The sequence below is a fragment of the Octopus sinensis genome, linkage group LG15 (genome assembly GCF_006345805.1).
Source record: "Octopus sinensis linkage group LG15, ASM634580v1, whole genome shotgun sequence".
Taxonomy (NCBI): domain Eukaryota; kingdom Metazoa; phylum Mollusca; class Cephalopoda; order Octopoda; family Octopodidae; genus Octopus; species Octopus sinensis.
The window spans coordinates 50,030,563-50,050,562 of record NC_043011.1 but is presented as its reverse complement, the minus strand read 5'-3'; the positions used below and the strand labels follow the sequence as shown (position 1 = coordinate 50,050,562).

The following is a 20,000-nucleotide window of genomic DNA, read 5'->3' as shown; positions in this document are numbered from 1 at the left end:
ACAGCGCACACCATTATAGCAACCATTGCTATAGACCTAAAAATAAAGAGGAAATCAAGTGAAGATTCCTCTACATAAGTTTCGTTTGTAAAGTCAGCCATGTTTGTTCGGCTTGCAGTTTGATTTATTTGCATTTGTTGTAAGTTTGTGTCAAATTTGTAATTAAACTTTTAAAATTCCAGGCGGTTTTTTAGAAATTTTTTAATATTATCTATCGGAGCCAGCAAAACAGTACTAGCCATTTATTTGTATCAGAGATTACTTCCGATAGAACATATATATATATATATAGAGAGAGAGAGAGAGAGAGAGAGAGACAGACAGAGGCAATATATATTGCGAGAGTGAGACACTGTCCGAAAGTTAGAAATATAGAAAACTCTAGGGGGAAAACTTATTCTTGGTAGTTTTTTGTTTTTTTAATATTTGTTTGAAATCTTTCTTTTTATTTTCCTCGCTTCTGTCTGTGTTAAGGTTATATTTTTCAAACTTCCCGAACTTTTTTATTTTTTAGCTTTTTTTATACACTTCGTTTTTCTGTCTGCACTTACACTCACACGGAAAGCTTCTTTCGAAATATGGTTTGCGATTCTTCATAAAAATATTGCTTTACTATTCACTTTTAGAATGGAATTATAGATACTTGAATATATGACAATGGAGGTTTTCCACTTTGGGGTGATTTGCAGTTTAACAGTAATTTGTTACTGCTCGTTTTACTGCATAGACATTTCCAAATAAATATGTTATTAAATATTTATCTCTAAGAGACACTTCGAGTGGTTTCTGAAAAAAAAAACGCAAAGCAAACAAATGTATGTATGTATGTATGTATGTATGTATGTATGTATGTCTGTCTGTATGTATGTATGTATGTATATATATATATATATATATATATATATATAATATATATATATATCTTTTCAAGTATATTATATTCGTATGTATACTATTATATATTAATGCAAACGTGAAATTGTAAGAATCGCTCAAACAGTTAATACATGATCACTAAAGCACTTATGTATGCCGACGCCAATTGTCTCATTTTGTTTTATATAACGTATGTCTTCTTTATGTTCGGAATACCTCAATAGCATGAAGAAATATTAGATTAGCAAAAGTCTTGTAGCTATCTTATCGTTGATGGAGTTAGTTATTTTCCTTCAGTTTATTATTATTATTATTATTATTATTATCAGCGATATTTGCATTTGTTTGTAGATGGCTATCACGTTTCTATCATCTTTTCAATTTAACCCACTTGCTGTGATGATAAAGTCTTCTTGCATAATTTCACTTGAAATTGTTCCAGAATGATCCTAGCATGAATTCCAATCTCTTTTTATCATTCATTGCTTCTTGTTTAAATTTGATGATTTTATATTTTGTTCTTTTAGTTTTTAAGATAGTTTATATAAAATGAAATTATGCTTATAAAACAGATTTCAAGAAGTTACATTCAAATTATTTGTCAGAAAGAGGACAAAAATTTATTCAAATGCCGTAAAATTCGCAAAAGAATTTATAAAGAATTCCAGTGTTCTGTCGGTTTATAATAATTTTTTCCCGTATTTTCTCCAAATATATTATTATATTTGTTACTGTTGCTTTTGTTGTTGTTTTGTCTCTTTCGTATATTTATAAGTCGTAGTGTTTAAATTAGCCTTAATGCTTGACTCCTCGAGTAAAACATTAATTTTACAGGAATCATTAAGTCGCAATATTTTGTAAATTTTGGTATTTGCAGCTTATTTTCGATTCACCACTCCATTATTGTCATAGAATTGTCATAAAATGTCTTCCTCAACATAGCTTTGACGATGATACGAGCGGAGTAAATTGAAATGAAATTCATTTAACAGCGTGTATTTATTCTTGTTCCGGTTGTTTCTCTTTATAGCTTCAAGTTACAACCCATACATGCTCAATCTCTCGTACATATAATGAAATATAATACTACATATATATACATATGTTATATATATATATATATATATATATATATATATATGCCGATATTATATTATTGTTCCGTTTCTTTAATTTCTCTTTTTTTATTTTATTAGGATTCAGAAACTATTTTAGCTCAACTGATTTTTTTCTCTGGTTTTTCAATCACTGAAAATAACAAGAATATCGATAACAAGAACAGGAACGAAAGTAAAACAACACCAATAACAATAAGAAGAACACCAAGAAACCCGTTACTTGTTAGCCGTTTCGCACCAATCACTACGACATCGATGTGAATATCACAGTAAGTGTTTATGTGATGGGGTGCTTGCTACAGATCATTTAACACTTAATTGTAATGTCCATTCGAATGACTGGACGATGAACAGGTTAATATAGTTTTTGACATTTATTTTTATCAATCGTATTGATGACTGAATAATGTATATGTATGCGTTGATGTTGCTGTTTTTTATATTATTATATTATTATTATTATTATTATTGAAATTTCATACAGATACAATTTTTTATTGCTTTTCGTTGGAAAGGAAAAGCATTCCTGTCATCACCATCCAATCCTACAATTTTGTATCTGCTACTGTCAGCCCGCCCTAATTTTAGAGGGTAATGTATGATCTAAACTGATTGGCTCATTAATTCTATCTGCTTCTAACAGAGCGATCGACCACTTTTAGTCAGAATGCTACTTTGTCTTCAATGCAGTATACCCAATACAAATAAATGCCCAGTCAGTTTTAACTATCTATCTATATATATATATATATATATATATATATATATATATTAGAAGAGATAGATAGAGAGAGAGAGAGAGAGAGAGAGAGAGAGAGAGAGAGACAGACAGATGGATTGATAGATAGTAATAAATTATCAGTATCTACTTTGTACTACCATACAGTTTCTTTACTGAAATACACACATGCGCACAAACTAATTGGTATGATAGAGAGAGAATCAAGAAAAGATTATTTGTCTCTATGAGTGTGTGAATCCACATGCTTGCGCGTGTGTGTATGGGGGTAGGTGTGTTAAATTGATAGGAGAAATATTTTAAAACTTCTTTTAAATGTCAAAGAAAATATGAAAATATTAAGATATTCTTTTGTATTCTATTATATTTCATATATTTACAACTCTATTTTATGAGTTGATAAAATATTATGCGTCATTTGTCATGCGTGTATATATAAATATATAGAGACAGGTGTGTACCCGTGTATATGTGCTTATATCTTTTACTTAATCGTATGGATTCTTCACATATCCCTACGTAATTCTTGGTATTTTAGCTCTTCATTTAACTTGTTAAATATCATATCAGATGGAGGATATAGACACACATATGTGTGTGTATGTGAGTGTGTTTGTGTGTATGTAAATGTATTATTTCCTTTTTAGGTTTGTGCAGATGTGTGAGAGTGAATGTGTGTGTGTGTGTGTGTGCTTTTGTATGTATTTTAAAATACTTATGTATTTCCTGCAACGATCATTTCCTGTTGATGCGAGGATGCGCTCGTATGTTCAAATCATGCTGGGTCTAATAACATTTTATTATTTTGCGATGACAGGGCGCTCCGCTTGTTTTTTTTTGTTACTTTTGCTGTGAACTTTTTCTTTTCTCCTACATGCGTACAATTTGGTTTGTTTAATAAATAGAGATTTTAAATATATGTAGCATTTATATTTATCAACATGGTGGGTAAATTTTTGATTAATGCAGTCTCCTATGGTAGTGGTGTTCCAGCGTGGGCTGTTATTTAATACTTTTTTAAACTTAAAATTAAAATAATCAAATACTTATATATGTGTATGTACGTGCGTATATATGTATATATGTATATATATATATATATATTATATGTATATATCTATGTATGCATGTATCTATGTATGAATATGTTTGCGAATTAAAATATTTTCTCTCAAGCACGATATTCACTAATATTCTTTAGGTACTCCACATAGAAATACATCCAATTCGGCAAAGTAAGAACTTAATAATATGATTTCCATGAATATAAATATTTTCCTTTTTTCTTTTGACAGGTCATTCTGTCATAATTCTTTTGTTCAATGTACAGAAATATATCCAGGAATATTTTACCAATTACCATTAATCTGGCTTGAATAATATATATATACACACCAGAAACTTGGTCAATTTCTTTCAAAAATTCTTATAAATTTCCGTATGCAGAGTAGTGGAAAATTCCAGAATAGTTTCTTTGATATTCTTTTAATATAACTCTTCTGTTGATAGTAACAGAAATGATTATTATTTATATGATTATTATTATTATTATTATTATTTTTGCTTTATAAATAATTCAAGTCTGAGGGGGGGAAATGGTTTTCAATAAAATGGAACACTAGATTAGGAGAATTATAATTTTATACATATGCGTCTTTGAAGGTATTAGTCTTTTCTTTTGTACATAATTCGTGTTAATAAATATATTATAAATTACGCTTATAGTCGTATTAATACTATTAATAATAGAATTATTGTCATTGTTAGCAAAAATATTAATAACAACGATGAAGATAAATTTGGTGAGAATGGAGAGATGTGTATATGTTTCTTGCGCATACTTTCCAAAAATAACTATCTCAAGTTTTCTTGCTTATCTTGAAGCGACATAAAAAATATTTCAGTCAGTTTTTAGTTAGAGAAAACCACAATTGTTTGGTAGTTTCAAAGAAGTACATTCAAGAGGAAATTAAAATATTTACACTTTTCAGTAGACGGTGTTCGAACAGCTTCTTCCATGAAAAAATATAGGAGTATATAACACAACAGTTATACTTTTGCTTATTTTCACATTAATTGGTTCAGTCTGAAAATTTCACGTACCCCGATGAAATAAAATGTTAGTCAAATATCAGTGTGGATTAAATTCAAAATATCCACGTTTATTTTTCCAACAAATTTCTGGTACGATGCAAAAATTAGAAGCCGGGTGCTTTTTTGTTCGTTGTTAAATAGTATGATTTATGAACTATGAATAAATACTGGTTCAATTATTTCACATTATTATCATCGTAAAAAGAATTGCAGGTTAGAATAATACTTAGGGCTCAATTGGTTTATCTTATTATTTATTACGCCTTGGTGATATGTATAAGAGTATACATATATATTCCTATATATATATATACATATATATATATATATATATATTTATATATATTAGCACTTGGATAATTCTTTTTGTTTTTCTGTAATTGAGTTTTCAATACATTTCATTTTCTTCTGCGTGTTTTGAAGAGGAATTTCGGTAATGGTTTTAAAAAAATTTTACTTAATTCCTCCTAAGGTAATATAAATACATTTATATTTTTTTTATCTGTAAGAAATATTCTGGGCAAAGCAAGAGCAAATAGATGCAAGTTCGTTGCTGAAGAAAAAAAAAATAATGATAATAATAATAATAATAGTTGCAATAGTAAAGGTAGTAGTAGTAGTAGGAACGACAAAGGAAAACAGAGTTTCTTAGTGGTGATAGTAATAATTATAGAAGCAAATCATTTGCTATGGGTCATCTTTGACCAGAAAGAAACAAGAGAAAAGTTAAAAAGCCAGAACTCCTCCAGGTTTGCTGGTTGTTGACCAATGCGCAAACACTCAATCGAAAGCTGAAATGCTGTTAGATGTTAGTTATTATCCACGTATCATATAATTGATCGGTATTTCTATTGCAATGCTTATTGAAGCTAATTAACTTCGGTTGGATGAAACAAGTGTAACAGAAGGAACTGGAATGAATTTGATTGTAAAATTCGATATAATTCATCATATTGCACTATGCTTACGTTGTCGTGACAGGGGCAAAAATTACGAAATCACAAGACGTGTTATATTCATATATCACAGATGGTATTTAGATGAGAAAAATATAGGAACACACGGAGACACATATGTGTGTATATGTGTATATACGCGTGTGTGTGTATGTGTTTTCGTGTATGAGAGTGTGTGTGCTTTTTGATATGAGCGGGTAGTTAGAGTGACGAATATGCGTCGTTGTGGGTGTATATATGGGTGATTTGAAATTTCTTATCAAATGTAAAAGAAAATGGTGTAAAATCCGCTGTTTTTGCCGTTTGTTGCTTTTTTTTAACGACGAAAGATAATCCTCTTTAGACTGCTTTAATTCTTTCTTTTCCAGCAATCTTGGTTGGCTTCGGTATTCCTGGTTGCATAGACATTCAGCTTGGAACTCAATCAATTTAGTTTGTCATCCAATGTTGCCGCTAAATAGTCATCCATTGAGATGGTTTCCTTGCATACCATTTCCAGGCTTCCTAGAAATAAACAATAAATAATGATGAATAAATTTATATAAACACTCAATAACAATAAGTATATATAAGTAAAAAAAATAAATAAAAAAGATTTCGGTCAGCATTTCTAACCATAAATGTACAATATTTACTAGATTCATTAAATTAGTCTATTAGTGAAACTATAGAAATATTCTGTTGTGTCTGGGGAGAGTCATTTTCTTTTTGTGCCTTATAATGTAACACACTCACCGCTAAAATTTCCACTGAATTCTTATTTTTAATTTCCTAAAATTTTACCGGCGAGTGTGTTACATTATTATAAGGGACAAAAAGAAAATGACTCTCCTCAGACACAACAGAATATGCTTCAACACACGAACTCATATAAAGAACCGTGCAAACCAAAAAACGAAATATAGAAATATTACTTTCTCAGGTTTGTTATGTTGTGGTATTGAAACTGGAACCTCATGATTGCAAACCAAACATCTTAATCGTTTAGTATTACGGCGCATAGAATAAATCAATGCTATTTCTTAGAGTAGATACGTTAAATGAAAAGTGATTCGAGTAAACCCAATATTAGAAAAAATGTTAATTGGATAAGGTTTTCTTTTTATTCAGTATTCAGTTTAAACAGACCATGAACATGAAATGAAATTTAATTAGTATTAATAATTACTATTAGTTTTACGTTTCAGTGTTTAAATCTCACCAACGTCAACTGTCTTTGTCATGTTTACGGGGTCGATAAAGTAAATACCAGTCGAGTGCGGAGGTCGATGAAATGAAGTAAATGCCTGCACCCTAAAATTTCTGAGCTCTTAAAATTGCTGTTGCTGCTGTTGTTGTTGTTAAGCAACACGATGGGTAAGGATGATTAGGTGATGGTCTAGGGCTTAGGGGCAGGAGACCCCAGACCTTGGAAAAAAAAAACTTCGGTCGTCTTGCTGTAGTCGAGGTCTCTTCATTGACGCCCGACACCACTGAGAGGAGGCCCTCGAAGTCGCTGGAAAGGGAGATCTCCAGGTCCAAATTCTTGAACGGCTGTTGTGGCTGTTGCTGCACTTTTTGTTGTTGTTCGTCTTCTTCTTCTTATTATTCTTTCTTTCTTCTTCTTCTTATTATTCTTTCTTTCTTCTTCTTCTTATTATTCTTTCTTTCTTCTTCTTCTTATTATTCTTTCTTTCTTCTTTCTTCTTATTATTCTTTCTTCTTCTTCTTATTATCTTTCTTTCTTCTTCTCTTATTATTCTTTCTTTCCTTCTTCTTTTTTCTTATTATTATTATTAAGGCGGCGGGTTGGCAGAATCGTTAGCGGTATTACGTCTGTTTTCACGTTCTAAGTTCAAAAGCCACCGGGATCGACTTTGCCTTTCATTCTTTCGAGGTCGATAAATTAAGTACATTTTACGCACTGGGGTCAGTGTAATCCTCTCATCCCTTGTCAGGTCTTGTAGAAAGGATTATTATTACTATAGCCTAGAAGGAGGTGTGTTTTTGGAGCGCTGTAAGTTTATAGTTAATTCGCTTGTTTTAAAAGTTTCTATACATTATTTTGTTGGTTAAATCGTTTAGCAAACCAGCTGCCCTTCTGGAGTGCTGACGTTTGTTACCAAAGCTCCATTTTCGGGGTGATACAAAGCGTTTTGCATTCAAATTTCTTCGAAAATTTGCTTCGAAGGAAGTAAACATTGAAAGAAGGAGTGAGAGTGGACGGTGGTACGGCAATTTGCACGAGGATTCCGCCGTCCTCCCCGCCATAACTGGTACTAGACAGCAGGAAACAAAAGAAGAAGAAGAACAACAACAACAACAGCAGCAGCAGCATCAACAACAACAACAAGTGAAGTGGCAAGACAAGATGAAAGAAGAGGAAAAGCGAGAGGAAGGAAGGAAAATTGCATTAGCAGACACAGCAGTATTGAAAGCGACTGCGAAGCGTCTAACAAAAATGGAGTTAGCGATGGGAAAGAAACTTTCACAAATATTATGGCAGCCAAAGAATGGGTTAACATCCCATGGAGAGCAAAATAGAAAAAAACTAAACAAGGTTGCACAATTTATGAAAATTAATGGAAAGAGGGCAGAATTGACACCCCCGAATGACCTGCTCGAAGCAACAGCGAAACGAACAGTCGTCTACAGCTGTGTAAACGACGAGGAAGCTCGAAAATACTGAACATGACATGATGGAAAAAGCTTTGAAAGATATATGGCAAGATATCCACCATGTTTGGAGAGCGAGGCAGTACGGCGGAGGAGAGATCCTCTTTTTAAGTCCGAGGAACAGGTGATATATCCTATAGAGATACTGTAAGAGAGAGGGAGAAAGAGAGAGAGAAGAGAGAGAGAGAGAGAAATTTAACGTATGTGATGCAAAAAGATTTCAGTTTTAATCGTTTAATTGGCCACAAGGGCTTTACAAAGAAAGGAAGCTGCGGACTGGAGACGGACATAATGGGATGGAATGATTAACGATATGATAATAATGAGGGCAACAGCATCGCCTGTCGATTGCTGTTTACCCGAGCACATTGTTCTTTTATAAAACATTTTGAGGCAACAAACCTCTTATATAATAACGCATCAAGGAGGCAATAGATCGCTTACATTAACGATATACAAAGCCATTTTGAGGCAATAAACCTGTTACACAAGTCCATTTAGGAATCAAACATACAATCTTGTTGCCCGACCAGACTTCTCGCCTCAGCAAAACACCTGGACGGCTCCAAGTCGGGCCAATTTAATATATTATAAATCTGTAGGTATACTTGGGGAAGGAAGTCCATTATCCTGAACAGGCCGTTCTCCCTCATGACCTTCGCGGTCACCTACGAAGTGAAAAATATTTCAATTACGCAGTTAGGAAGCAGGTAAAGAGGAAAACATCGCCTCCTACACAAAGAAAGTGAGAGATAAAGGGTCATTGAGAGAAGAGGAGGGAGAGAGGTAGAAAATGAAGACGTATTTATAGGAGGTATTATGCAAATGATAAATTTGTTTAATTTAATTCAGTTCTACTATAATGAATATATACTCTTGAAAGATGATATTCATTTTCTATTAAACCTCGAAATTTAATAAATGCTAAAATATAATTATTGCATGTAAGCTAAATTTTCTAATATTAGGTTGTCCCAAAAGTTCGTAAACACTTGCGAAAATTGAATTTTTACTCGCCAGGTACTAACAAAAACAACAAAATTTATTCCTCAAAATAAAGACCATTATTTTCCAAGACTTTCTACGAACTTTTGGGACAACCTTATACAACCAGTGGTAATAAAAGTATACTACTCCCATATGATGGGGAAAACTTTAATTCTACAATATTGGTTTCAAATGTTGGTACAATGCCGATCACGTTGACCCACTGTTCAACTGGTACATCTTTTATCGACTCCTAAACGATGAGCGGCAAAGTCGACCTTGGCAGAATTTGAACGCTGAACGTAAAGACGGACGAAATACCGCAAAGTATTTTACCCGGCTTGCTAACAATTATACCACCTCTCCTTCTTAGAATTTGTTTGAAATTTTGGCTCAATGTCAGAAAGTTCATGTGAGAGGACAAATCGATTATATTGGCCCCCCTTTTGCTCAACTGTTACATCTTTTATCGATTCCTAAAGGATGAAGAACAAAGTCGACATCGAAGGAATATGAAAGCAGAACGTATAGACGGACGAAATGCTGTTAAGGATTTTACAGGGCGTGCTAACTATTCTGCCTGCGCCGCGTCTTCTCTAGTTCTCGAAATATATTAAATATTAGTTTTATTGACTATTGGATACATTTTTGTTATTTATTAATTTGCCAGCATCATTATTTTTTCACACTTTTCGTATCATCGTTAATCTCGATAAAGATGCGAAAAAAATTCCCTTGCAGATTTCACTTATTGTATCGGGGAGGCGTGAAATGGAATTCTTTTCAACACTCTTACGCCATCGTATCAGAATCAATACATATCTCAGTTTGTTGCTTATTTGTCGAACAATTATATTTACGGGAGGTATACTGGCTCAGCAAAAACCACACCACTTTTATATCTAATCATCAACACAGTCATTGACGCAAGCGAATGCGTGTGTGTGTGCGTGTCGGAGTGTGTGTGTGTGTGTGTGAATGTATATATGTGTGTGTCTGTGTGTACATATTTGCACGCGTGTGTACGTGTGTGCGTGCGTGTGTTGAGAAATCCCGTAACACTTGTTTCGGTGACTTGGTAATCTCTAACGGAAATTAATGCGACATTGAAACACTTCTAACGTCGTTCCTTGAATGATGAATATAGAAACCCTTCACCATTCTGATATTTTGAGCACTACAATGAAAGAATTCTTCATCTCAATACATTAGCTAACTATCCATTGTGCGCATGCTCGGGTGTATATATAAATATGCGCGTGTCCGGAGTAGGACAAGCAGGACAAATAGAACCCCCTTATAAATTAAAAAAACCTGATAAAAATGCGAAGAACTTTGTGCATGACTTCTAATAGGGGAGATCAACTTCATATAAGTTGAACTATCACTATGGTTATCATTGGATTGTTCAAGAAATAACTTATAATTCGAGTGTGTTGTTAGAAATGCCTAGTTTTCAGAATATTGTATCCACTAGGAGCTAAAATAAAAAGGACAACAAAATACACACACACACACACTCACACGGACACACAAACATACATACATTCACACATACACATATACATGGATGTATACATTTACATGCTCACTAGTAGCGAATGATGAGAATGAGTGTTCGATACTGCATTGGCGGGTAAATGTCTTCAATTTTTAGAGCAGCAGGGCAACAAATGGTTTCATGTAGAAAATTTATTTACACTTACTCAAGCGACCCACTTAGGAATTTGGGCTCAGAATTCTCAAGATTACGCGTGATTATACGGGATTTCAAAATAAAAATAAATACTGACGTCAGGGTGGGTAAGAATATATTAATTGTTATCTATCTATCCCCATAGATTGATTATTTCTTTAGTATCTTATACGAGAATGTTCATGGCCCTCCATATGTATATACTTTATTAAAAAGCACCAAAGATATCACAAAAAACTGTTACTCAGAGTTTCACGTTCCCGTTCGTCGGACGATTTTTGTTGCTTTTTCATAAATCATATTACTCTACCTCTGTTATACGAGTACTATTTTTTCCACCTTGTTTCACATTTATGTGCTTACTTTGGTATATACATAAATAATGATAATAATAATAATAATAATAATAATAATAATAATAATAATAATAATAATGGACAAGAAACAATAAATCATATTATCTCTAGCTGCCCAGTCCTGGCTAAGAAGGAATATATTCACAGACATGACAGAGTTGGAACCTACATACATTGGAAGCTATGCCAACATTATGGAATAACAACAGAAAAAAGATGGTATAGGCACACACCAGAAAAGGTCACAGAAAACGAGAAAGCAACCATACTCTGGGATATGCCGATACACACAGATAGAGAAATTAAGGCCAACAGACCAGATATAGTTGTCAGAGATCATGAAGAAAAAAAATGCTTTCTAATTGATGTATCAATACCGGCAGATGACAACGTGTCTCTAAAAGAAATGGAGAAACTCTCAAAATACAAAGACCTGGAAATAGAGGTAACTAGAATGTGGAATCTGAAAACAGAAACAATTCCTATCATAGTAGGTGCATTAGGCATGATAAAAAATATTCAGACAAATACATAACAAAAACACCAGGACTTACAAACACATATAACATACAGAAAATTGCACTACTAGGCACTGCACACATCCTACGCAGAACACTTTCCATACAATAAACATCAGAGCATCACAACAAATCACAGCACATACCCAAGGCACACAGAGCTGCACTCGGTAGTGAAGTGAAAGCACGCTATAATAATAAAACTACTGAATAATGATAATAATAATAATAATAATAATAACACACACATTGTGCGTTTCATGATATTTGAGTATGTGTATATTATAATTTTGAGGATTTCACAGGTTTGGGATCTCAAATTTGGTCCATGAAATTGTAAGTTTAAATGTATATGTATTTATATATGTTTTTATGAATTTGCTACAGTTCATAAACTCTTGTGCCTTTCTTGTGAGAAATATTAAACTGCATCAGGTTGTACGTATCCAGTTTGTGAGATCAAGAATGCAGTTAACCTCTTTAGCTACAAATATTTTCTGATTTACACTGGCCGGCGTATGATACTTGTCAATGACCTCAATTATCGGTCAATTAACAGAAGATAGCTCTGTAGAAACAACCTATGGAACTCAAACGACCCACGGCACGTAGAAATGTATCCCACAGGCCCAATCGTTCGTGCACATGCCTTGATATCATGAGAATCAGTGCTCTTGCCTATCGATTAAATTTGGACATGTACCTTAAGTGTGGCCGTAGAAGAAACGGGAACCAGTAAAGTAAACTCTATATAAACTAGCTGGAGGCAATGGAACACTATTCGTGTATCGCTACCCGAGGGAAATCAAGAATTTTTCAGTTTTAATATGGAGATCCATGATCGGCAACGTCCGTAGGTACGACACACGAATTGTGAGAGCGGGAATATGTGTGTGGATATTTACCCACTTTAACAGGTTATCTATATATGCCTTGAATTACAATATTTTCTGTAAAAATATTGGTGGAATAATATCTATTAATCAGTGATTAATAGGAAATATCAGCTTTGATTATTCAATGCTTCATCGCTCTAGTCACGAACGGTAAGAAAATTGAGAGAGAAAAAAAGAAGATATATTGGTTTTCTATACAAGAAGAACAAAATGTTTCTAATTTAAAGCAAGAGATAAAAATTAGAATTTGCAACGTTACTTCATGTGCCAGAGGAAATAACAACATAACTGATGAGGTGTCGAGGGAGCCTATCAATATGGATGGATGGAAAAATAAGGATGCCTATATCCATGAATACATACAAAATACATATATACACTCATACATGTATACGATTATATAATCGTATGAATGGGTTTTTATATATATATATATACATATACACACACATATATATACACACATATATATATACATATTTATACATATATATATTTAAATATATATATATATATATATATACACTAGCTTATATAATATATGTACGTATGTATGTATGGAAATAAGCATACATACATACGTACATATACGTCATCAACGCAGTGTAAGGATTCTAATATGTATCTTTTATTTTATGCTTGAAGGAAAATTATATTGAAATATTTTTAATATCTCTCTACTCCATATAACTCTTATTAATTTAAGCGATCGAATATCTCTCAAAATATCTTGTAAATTGTAATTAGGATCACTTGTGTTTCAAGTTCAAATATCATGGGGTAAAATTCACAATTTATCATTCCACATCAGATAAACTAATGTAACGGTCATATATAAAGAATGATGTACTCGGTCACTGTATTCCGCTCAATGTTCGCTTGCTTACCAACAACATGGTTCAGGGTTCAGTCCCACTATCTGGCACTTTGGGTAAGTGTCTTCTACTATAATCATGGCCGACCAAAGCCTTGTGAGAGGATTTGGTAGACGGAAACTGAAAGAAGCCCTTCGTATATATATATATATATATATATATATATATATATATATATATATGTATATATAACGGGAACTTTATGAAAATAAACAAAAGACGAAGGCAGGTGGAAGACAAACGAAATTGTATTAGTATGGCGCTCAGGAAATATAAATAAAACAAGTCTTTAACGTTTCGAGCCTACGCTCTTCAACAGAAAGATACACAGAGAGAGAAAAGAGATTTATGTATATATAGAGAGATATATGTATATTATATATATAAATATATATATTATATATTATATAATATATATAAATATATATATAAATATATATATATATATATATAAATATTATGTTTGTGTGTCTGTGTTTGTCCCCCATCATCGCTTGACAATCGATGGTGTGTTTACGTCCCCGTAACTTTGCGTTTCGGCAAAAGACACAGATGGAATAAGTATATATATATATATAATTTTTTTTGTTTCAGCTCAGAGCTGCGGCCATATATATATATATATATATATATATAACACGCATACATATGTACATATATAAAGTTGGAAAAGGCACAAAAGTATAATTTAGAGAATGTTTAACATATTTCTTAAAATATTTTCTTCAAAATATAACCGGTTTCGATGTATCCATCTTATCAAATATTAAAAAGAATATTTTACGAAGTCAATGAGAAAAACAAAATGGAGGTTAACAGTTTGTATCCAAGTTTTTAATATTTTATAGGATCGATCCATGGAAACCGGTTATGTTTTAAATCACTCAGTTTAACAAAAAATATAAAACATTCACAAAAATATACTTTTGCGCTTTTCCAACTTTATTTAATTTTTGTAACAATGGATGGGATGGAAGCACTCCGTCGGTTACGACGACGAGGGTTCCGGTTGATCCGAATCAGCGGAACAGCCTGCTCGTGAAATTAACGTGTAAGTGGCTGAGCACTCCACAGGCACGTGCACCTTTAACGTAGTTCTCGGGGATATTCAGCGTGACACAGAGAGTGACAAGGCCGGCCCCTTGAAATACAGGTACAACAGAAACAGGAAGTAAGAGTGAGAGAAAGTTGTGGTGAAAGAGTACAGCAGGGATCACCATCATCCCCTGCCGGACCCTCGTGGAGCTTTAGGTGTTTTCGCTCAATAAACACTCACAACGCCCGGTCTGGGAATCGAAACCGCGATCCTATGACCGCGAGTCCGCTGCTCTAACCACTGGGCCATTGCGCCTCCACTTTTGTAACAATATATAGCGTGCGGTAAATAAGCTGTCGTCGAAATTACACAAAAAAGAAATTAATACTGACATCTCATTTTAACAGCTATATTTACCAAAATTACATAATAATATCTTGAAATACTAAAGAGTAAATTTATACAATATAATCGCCAATGGCTTCAGCCTCAGCCTCCAGAAGATTTTGGAATCTTTCGCAGCTCTTCTAGACGGTCTTCTTTTTCAGTTGGTGAATGCTGCCATAATCCTTGCCTTCAGTTCATCTATGGTGTTACAGGGAGTTTTGTTGGTCTCTCACTCAACTGCACCCACACGCATAATAATCAAGGTGGTTGCAGTCTTGGGAGTTATGTGACCAGACGTTAAGGGTGTTTTGGTCTCATAAATTGTCTCACATCCATGACTGAGTTCTCCTTCTTGTGTGGCCTAGTGCAAATCCCTGTTGAATGACATAGGGTTTTCCAGCAGCCACTCTCTTAACCCACGGCAGCATTACCTCCTCTAGGCATTTGATGTAGGCTTCCGTGTTGAGTCTGAAGTCGTGTGCGAAGATGAATTGAGGCATAACGTTGCCAGGACTAGTGACCTCTCCAAAAACCATAATGTTGACTGGATGTTTAATTTTTATCACTCTCGGTACATGTCCTCAGATTGACATCCAAACACTCTGAAATGTTCGTATGGGAGCTTTCGGCATGAATAGCAAGCAGCATAGCATGTCGTTTCCAAATTTCATAGCAGAATGAGTTGCATTATGGTACTTTTTTTTCTGACAGACTATGTCCAACTGATCATACTATACTGTGTAGTCGACAAAATCCCAAACATGTGCATATGCGAAATTAAATATATAAAATGGCGACAATTTACCCATCGCAACCTGTATATATATATATAATATATATATATTATATATATATATATATATATATATATATATGTATATAAGGAGCACTCCGTCGGTTGCGATGACGAGGGTCCCAGCTGATACGACGAATGGAACAGCTTGCTCGTGAAATTAACGTGCAAGTGGCTGAGCACTCCACAAACACGTGTTCCCTTAAGTAGTTCTCGGGGAGATTCAGCGCGACACAGAGTGTGACAAGGCTGGCCCTTTGAAATACAGGTACTACTCATTATTGCCAGCTAAGTGGAGTGGAGCAACGTGAGATAAAGTGTCTTACTCAAGGACACAACACGCCGCCGGAATTGAACTCACGAACTTACGATTATGAGCCGAATGCCCCTAACAACTAAGCCACGCGCCATGTATATATATATATATATATCTATATATATATATATATATATATATATATATATATATATATATATATATATATAGATATATATATATATATAATATATAATATAATATATATATATATATATATATATATATATATATATATAATATTATATATATATATATATATATATATATATATATATATTCACACGATGAACTGGTTGTTGTCGTTGTTGTTACTGCTACTGCTTGACGTATTGTCAATCTCGTTAACCCGCTCATCTTGTAGTTCTATTACTAATACAGCTTGCTTAACTGTTCTTATTAGAACTAATGTCGTTATTACTCCCGTCTTTTTGCATTATTTACTGTTGTCCAGCATTTTTAATCACCAGATTACTACTTTTGTTTAATAGATATAGGTAGCGCCTCGCAAGGACGAAATTACACCATACTAAGATTTCTTCATCGCGTAAGACGTTTTGAACAGCTCATAGGTTAATTGATTTACCTATTTAATGTAGAAATTTGAGAAGTGCTAATAATTTCTGACGCGTGTGTATATATAATATATATATAGAATATATATATATATATATAATATATTATATATATATATATATAGATATATATATATAATTTTATATATATGTACATATATATGTATATGTACACACAGACATATATATATACAAAGAGTGAGAGAGAGAGAGAGAGAGCGAGAGGAGAGAGAGAGAGAGAAAAAAAGACACACACACATAACATAAGCACATATGCGTATTTACTTTTATATAACAACAGGATGCTTGAAAACCTTTTCGTATTATTGTTCACCGTTACACATGTTTCGTTTGGTAATACGTACTACAAATTGGCACATATGGATAAACACATAGGAAATTACCTATTAGAAATTCATCAGATGCAAAATGAAATGTCATTATTATTATTGGTATTATTATTATTATTATTATTCAGTAGTTTTATTTTTATAGCGTGCTTTCACTTCACTACCGAGCGCAGCTCTGTGTGCCTTGGGTATGTGCTGTGATTTGTTGTGATGCTCTGATGGTTTTGTATGGAAGTGTTCTGCGTAGGATGTGTGCAGTGCCTAGTAGTGCAATTTTCTGTATGTTATATGTGTTTGTAAGTCCTGGTGTTTTTGTTATGTATTTGTCTGAATTTTTTTTATCATGCCTAATGCACTACTATGATAGGAATTGTTTCTGTTTTCAGATTCCACATTCTAGTTACCTCTATTTCCAGGTCTTTGTATTTTGAGAGTTTCTCCATTTCTTTTTTAGAGACACGTTGTCATCTGCCGGTATTGATACATCAATTAGAAAGCATTTTTTTCTTCATGATCTCTGACAACTATATCTGGTCTGTTGGCCTTAATTTCTCTATTTGTGTGTATCGGCATATCCCAGAGTATGGTTGCTTTCTTCGTTTTCTTGTGACCTTTTCTGATGTGTGGCCTATACCATCTTTTTTCTGTTGTTATTCCATAATGTTGTCATAGCTTCCAATGTATGTAGGTTCCAACTCTGTCATGTCTGTGAATATATTCCTTCTTAGCCAGGACTGGGCAGCTAGAGATAATATGATTTATTGTTTCTTGTCCATCTCCACATATTCTGCAGTTACTTGTATATTTCTTTTCATTATATGTTTTTGGTAATTCTGGTGGGGAGGCTTTGGTCTTGTGCTGCAATTAAAAATCCCTCTGTTTCTGCTTTGAGTCCTGAGCTTCTCAACCATTGCTGGGATTTTTCTTTGTCTATTTCTTTTGGTTTAGTTTAGTCCAGTATTTACCATGAAGGGGCTTTCCTTGCCATCGTTTTATCATGGTTCGTTGCTGTTCTATTTTTTGATTTCATTTGTTTATAGCTTTTGTTGTTTCTTCTTCTTCTTCTTCTTTCTTCTTCTTCTCTTCTTCCTTCTTCGTCTTTCTATTCTCTTTTCTTCTTCTTCTTCTTCTTCTTCTTCTTCTTCTTCTTCTTCTTCTTCTTCTTATGTTTATTAGGTGTATGATTTCTTGTTTGTATTTGTCAGCTTCCTGAAATACTGAGAACTGTTTTTTGTTTTGCTCGTGTTTTGCCGCTATCTGGATCAGTTTTCCTTCCTTCTGAAGTAGATATTTTTGCAGTCCTATGGTGGTTATTTTATAGTTTTTCCAGCTGTATAAGGCCCTAACCCTTCTATACGTTGTATATATAGTCTTTCTATGTCAGATTTTGGGTGATGCATCCTAGATCCTGTCATTATTTTTCTTGTTTCCTATCTATTTTGGTCAGTTCATTTCGTGTCCAGTTAAGGATATTGTAGCTGTAACTTATAACTGGGACAGCTAAAGTGTTGATACCTATTATCTTGTTTTTAGCATTGAGCTCCGTTTTTAGTATTGATCTAACTCGTCTATAATATTCTTTTTTTATTTTCTCTTTCATTTGTGTGTGTTGTGTCTTATCTAGTTCATGGATTCCTAAGTATTTGTAAGTTTGGCTTTGGTCTAATTCTTTTATTTCATTGGTTTTATCTAGTGTGATGTTGTTACTCTTAACTAGTTTTCCTCTTTTCATGGTTACTTTGGCGCATTTTTCTAATCCAAATTTCATATCTATTTCTTTGGTTAATCCATGAACTGTCTTTAATAGTGTTTCCAGCTGTTTGTCATTTGCAGCGTATAGTTTTAGGTCATCCATATATAAAAGGTGGCTGATCGTTTTGCCGTAACATTTATATCCGCATCCAGTTCTATTTAGTATATCAGATAGAGGTGATATTATTATTATTATTATTATTATTATTATTATTATTATTATTATTATTATTATTATTATTATTATTATTATCATCATCATCATCCTCTTGATTCTGTGTCTCGGGAATATCTGATAAGATATTTCTTGCATGTATATCTTTCATGTATAACTTTGTAATTCATGTATAACTTTGCAAACGAAACAAGTGTAGCAGTGAATAAATAACACCAAAACTCTCTGTTTTGTTATATAATAACCCGGTGAAGAGAATAAGAGAATTTTCAGATCTAATACGTACCTCACATCAATACAACATGAACAATAACTACATACTGGGTTGCCTTATTAGAATAAGCCCTTCTGGTTAAAGAGGACAGCTTAATTTACTTAATTTTCTCGTGTAGATATATATATATATATACACATATATATAACTTAGAATAACTTAGAAAGGTTTTGGCCAGTAGGGCCAGGCCATGTCTAACTTAATAGCACCACCTGGCGAAGTCTTTCAGTTCAGGATTTGGGCACCAAGGCCCATTCGAGCAGAGAGTTATTGTTTGGCGAGACATATCCGGGTGTGGGTGGTTTGTCCGGTACTGTTTGAAGGAATTTGTCCAAAGACTTCTTGAATTTTGTGTGGTCATTTTCTTTTTTGACGTGTCCTGGTGTAATGTTGAAGAGAGCGGGTCCAATTGAGGTGAAATAGTTGGTGCCGTATTGTCGTTATGTGATGCGATTTAGATTTTTGTTGTGGACGGATGGCACGTGGTCCAAGCCTTGGATGCATTTTGAAGGTGATGCCAACAACATTCGGACAGTGCTGATGGAATATTTTCCACATCAACAGATAATGTAGCGT

At 33.4% G+C, this 20,000-nt stretch overlaps 1 protein-coding gene and 1 long non-coding RNA gene across 2 annotated transcripts in view; both read right to left on the bottom strand.

Annotated features, from left to right (window-relative positions):
* LOC115219909 (octopamine receptor beta-2R) overlaps nucleotides 1–813 on the bottom strand; it is a 2,485-nt gene extending 1,672 nt beyond the window's left edge. The window contains exon 1 of the mRNA XM_029790219.2: nucleotides 1–813. This exon is cut by the window's left edge and continues 1,672 nt beyond it. Within this exon, the coding sequence (XP_029646079.2) occupies nucleotides 1–134 (134 nt within the window). The 5' untranslated portion in view covers nucleotides 135–813.
* Nucleotides 814–6,003: 5,190 nt separating this feature from the next.
* Nucleotides 6,004–20,000, bottom strand: part of LOC118766336 — a 131,590-nt gene continuing 117,593 nt past the window's right edge. The window contains exon 2 of the long non-coding RNA XR_005002270.1: nucleotides 6,004–6,287. This is a non-coding gene — a long non-coding RNA (uncharacterized LOC118766336). The remainder of the gene's footprint in view (nucleotides 6,288–20,000) is intronic.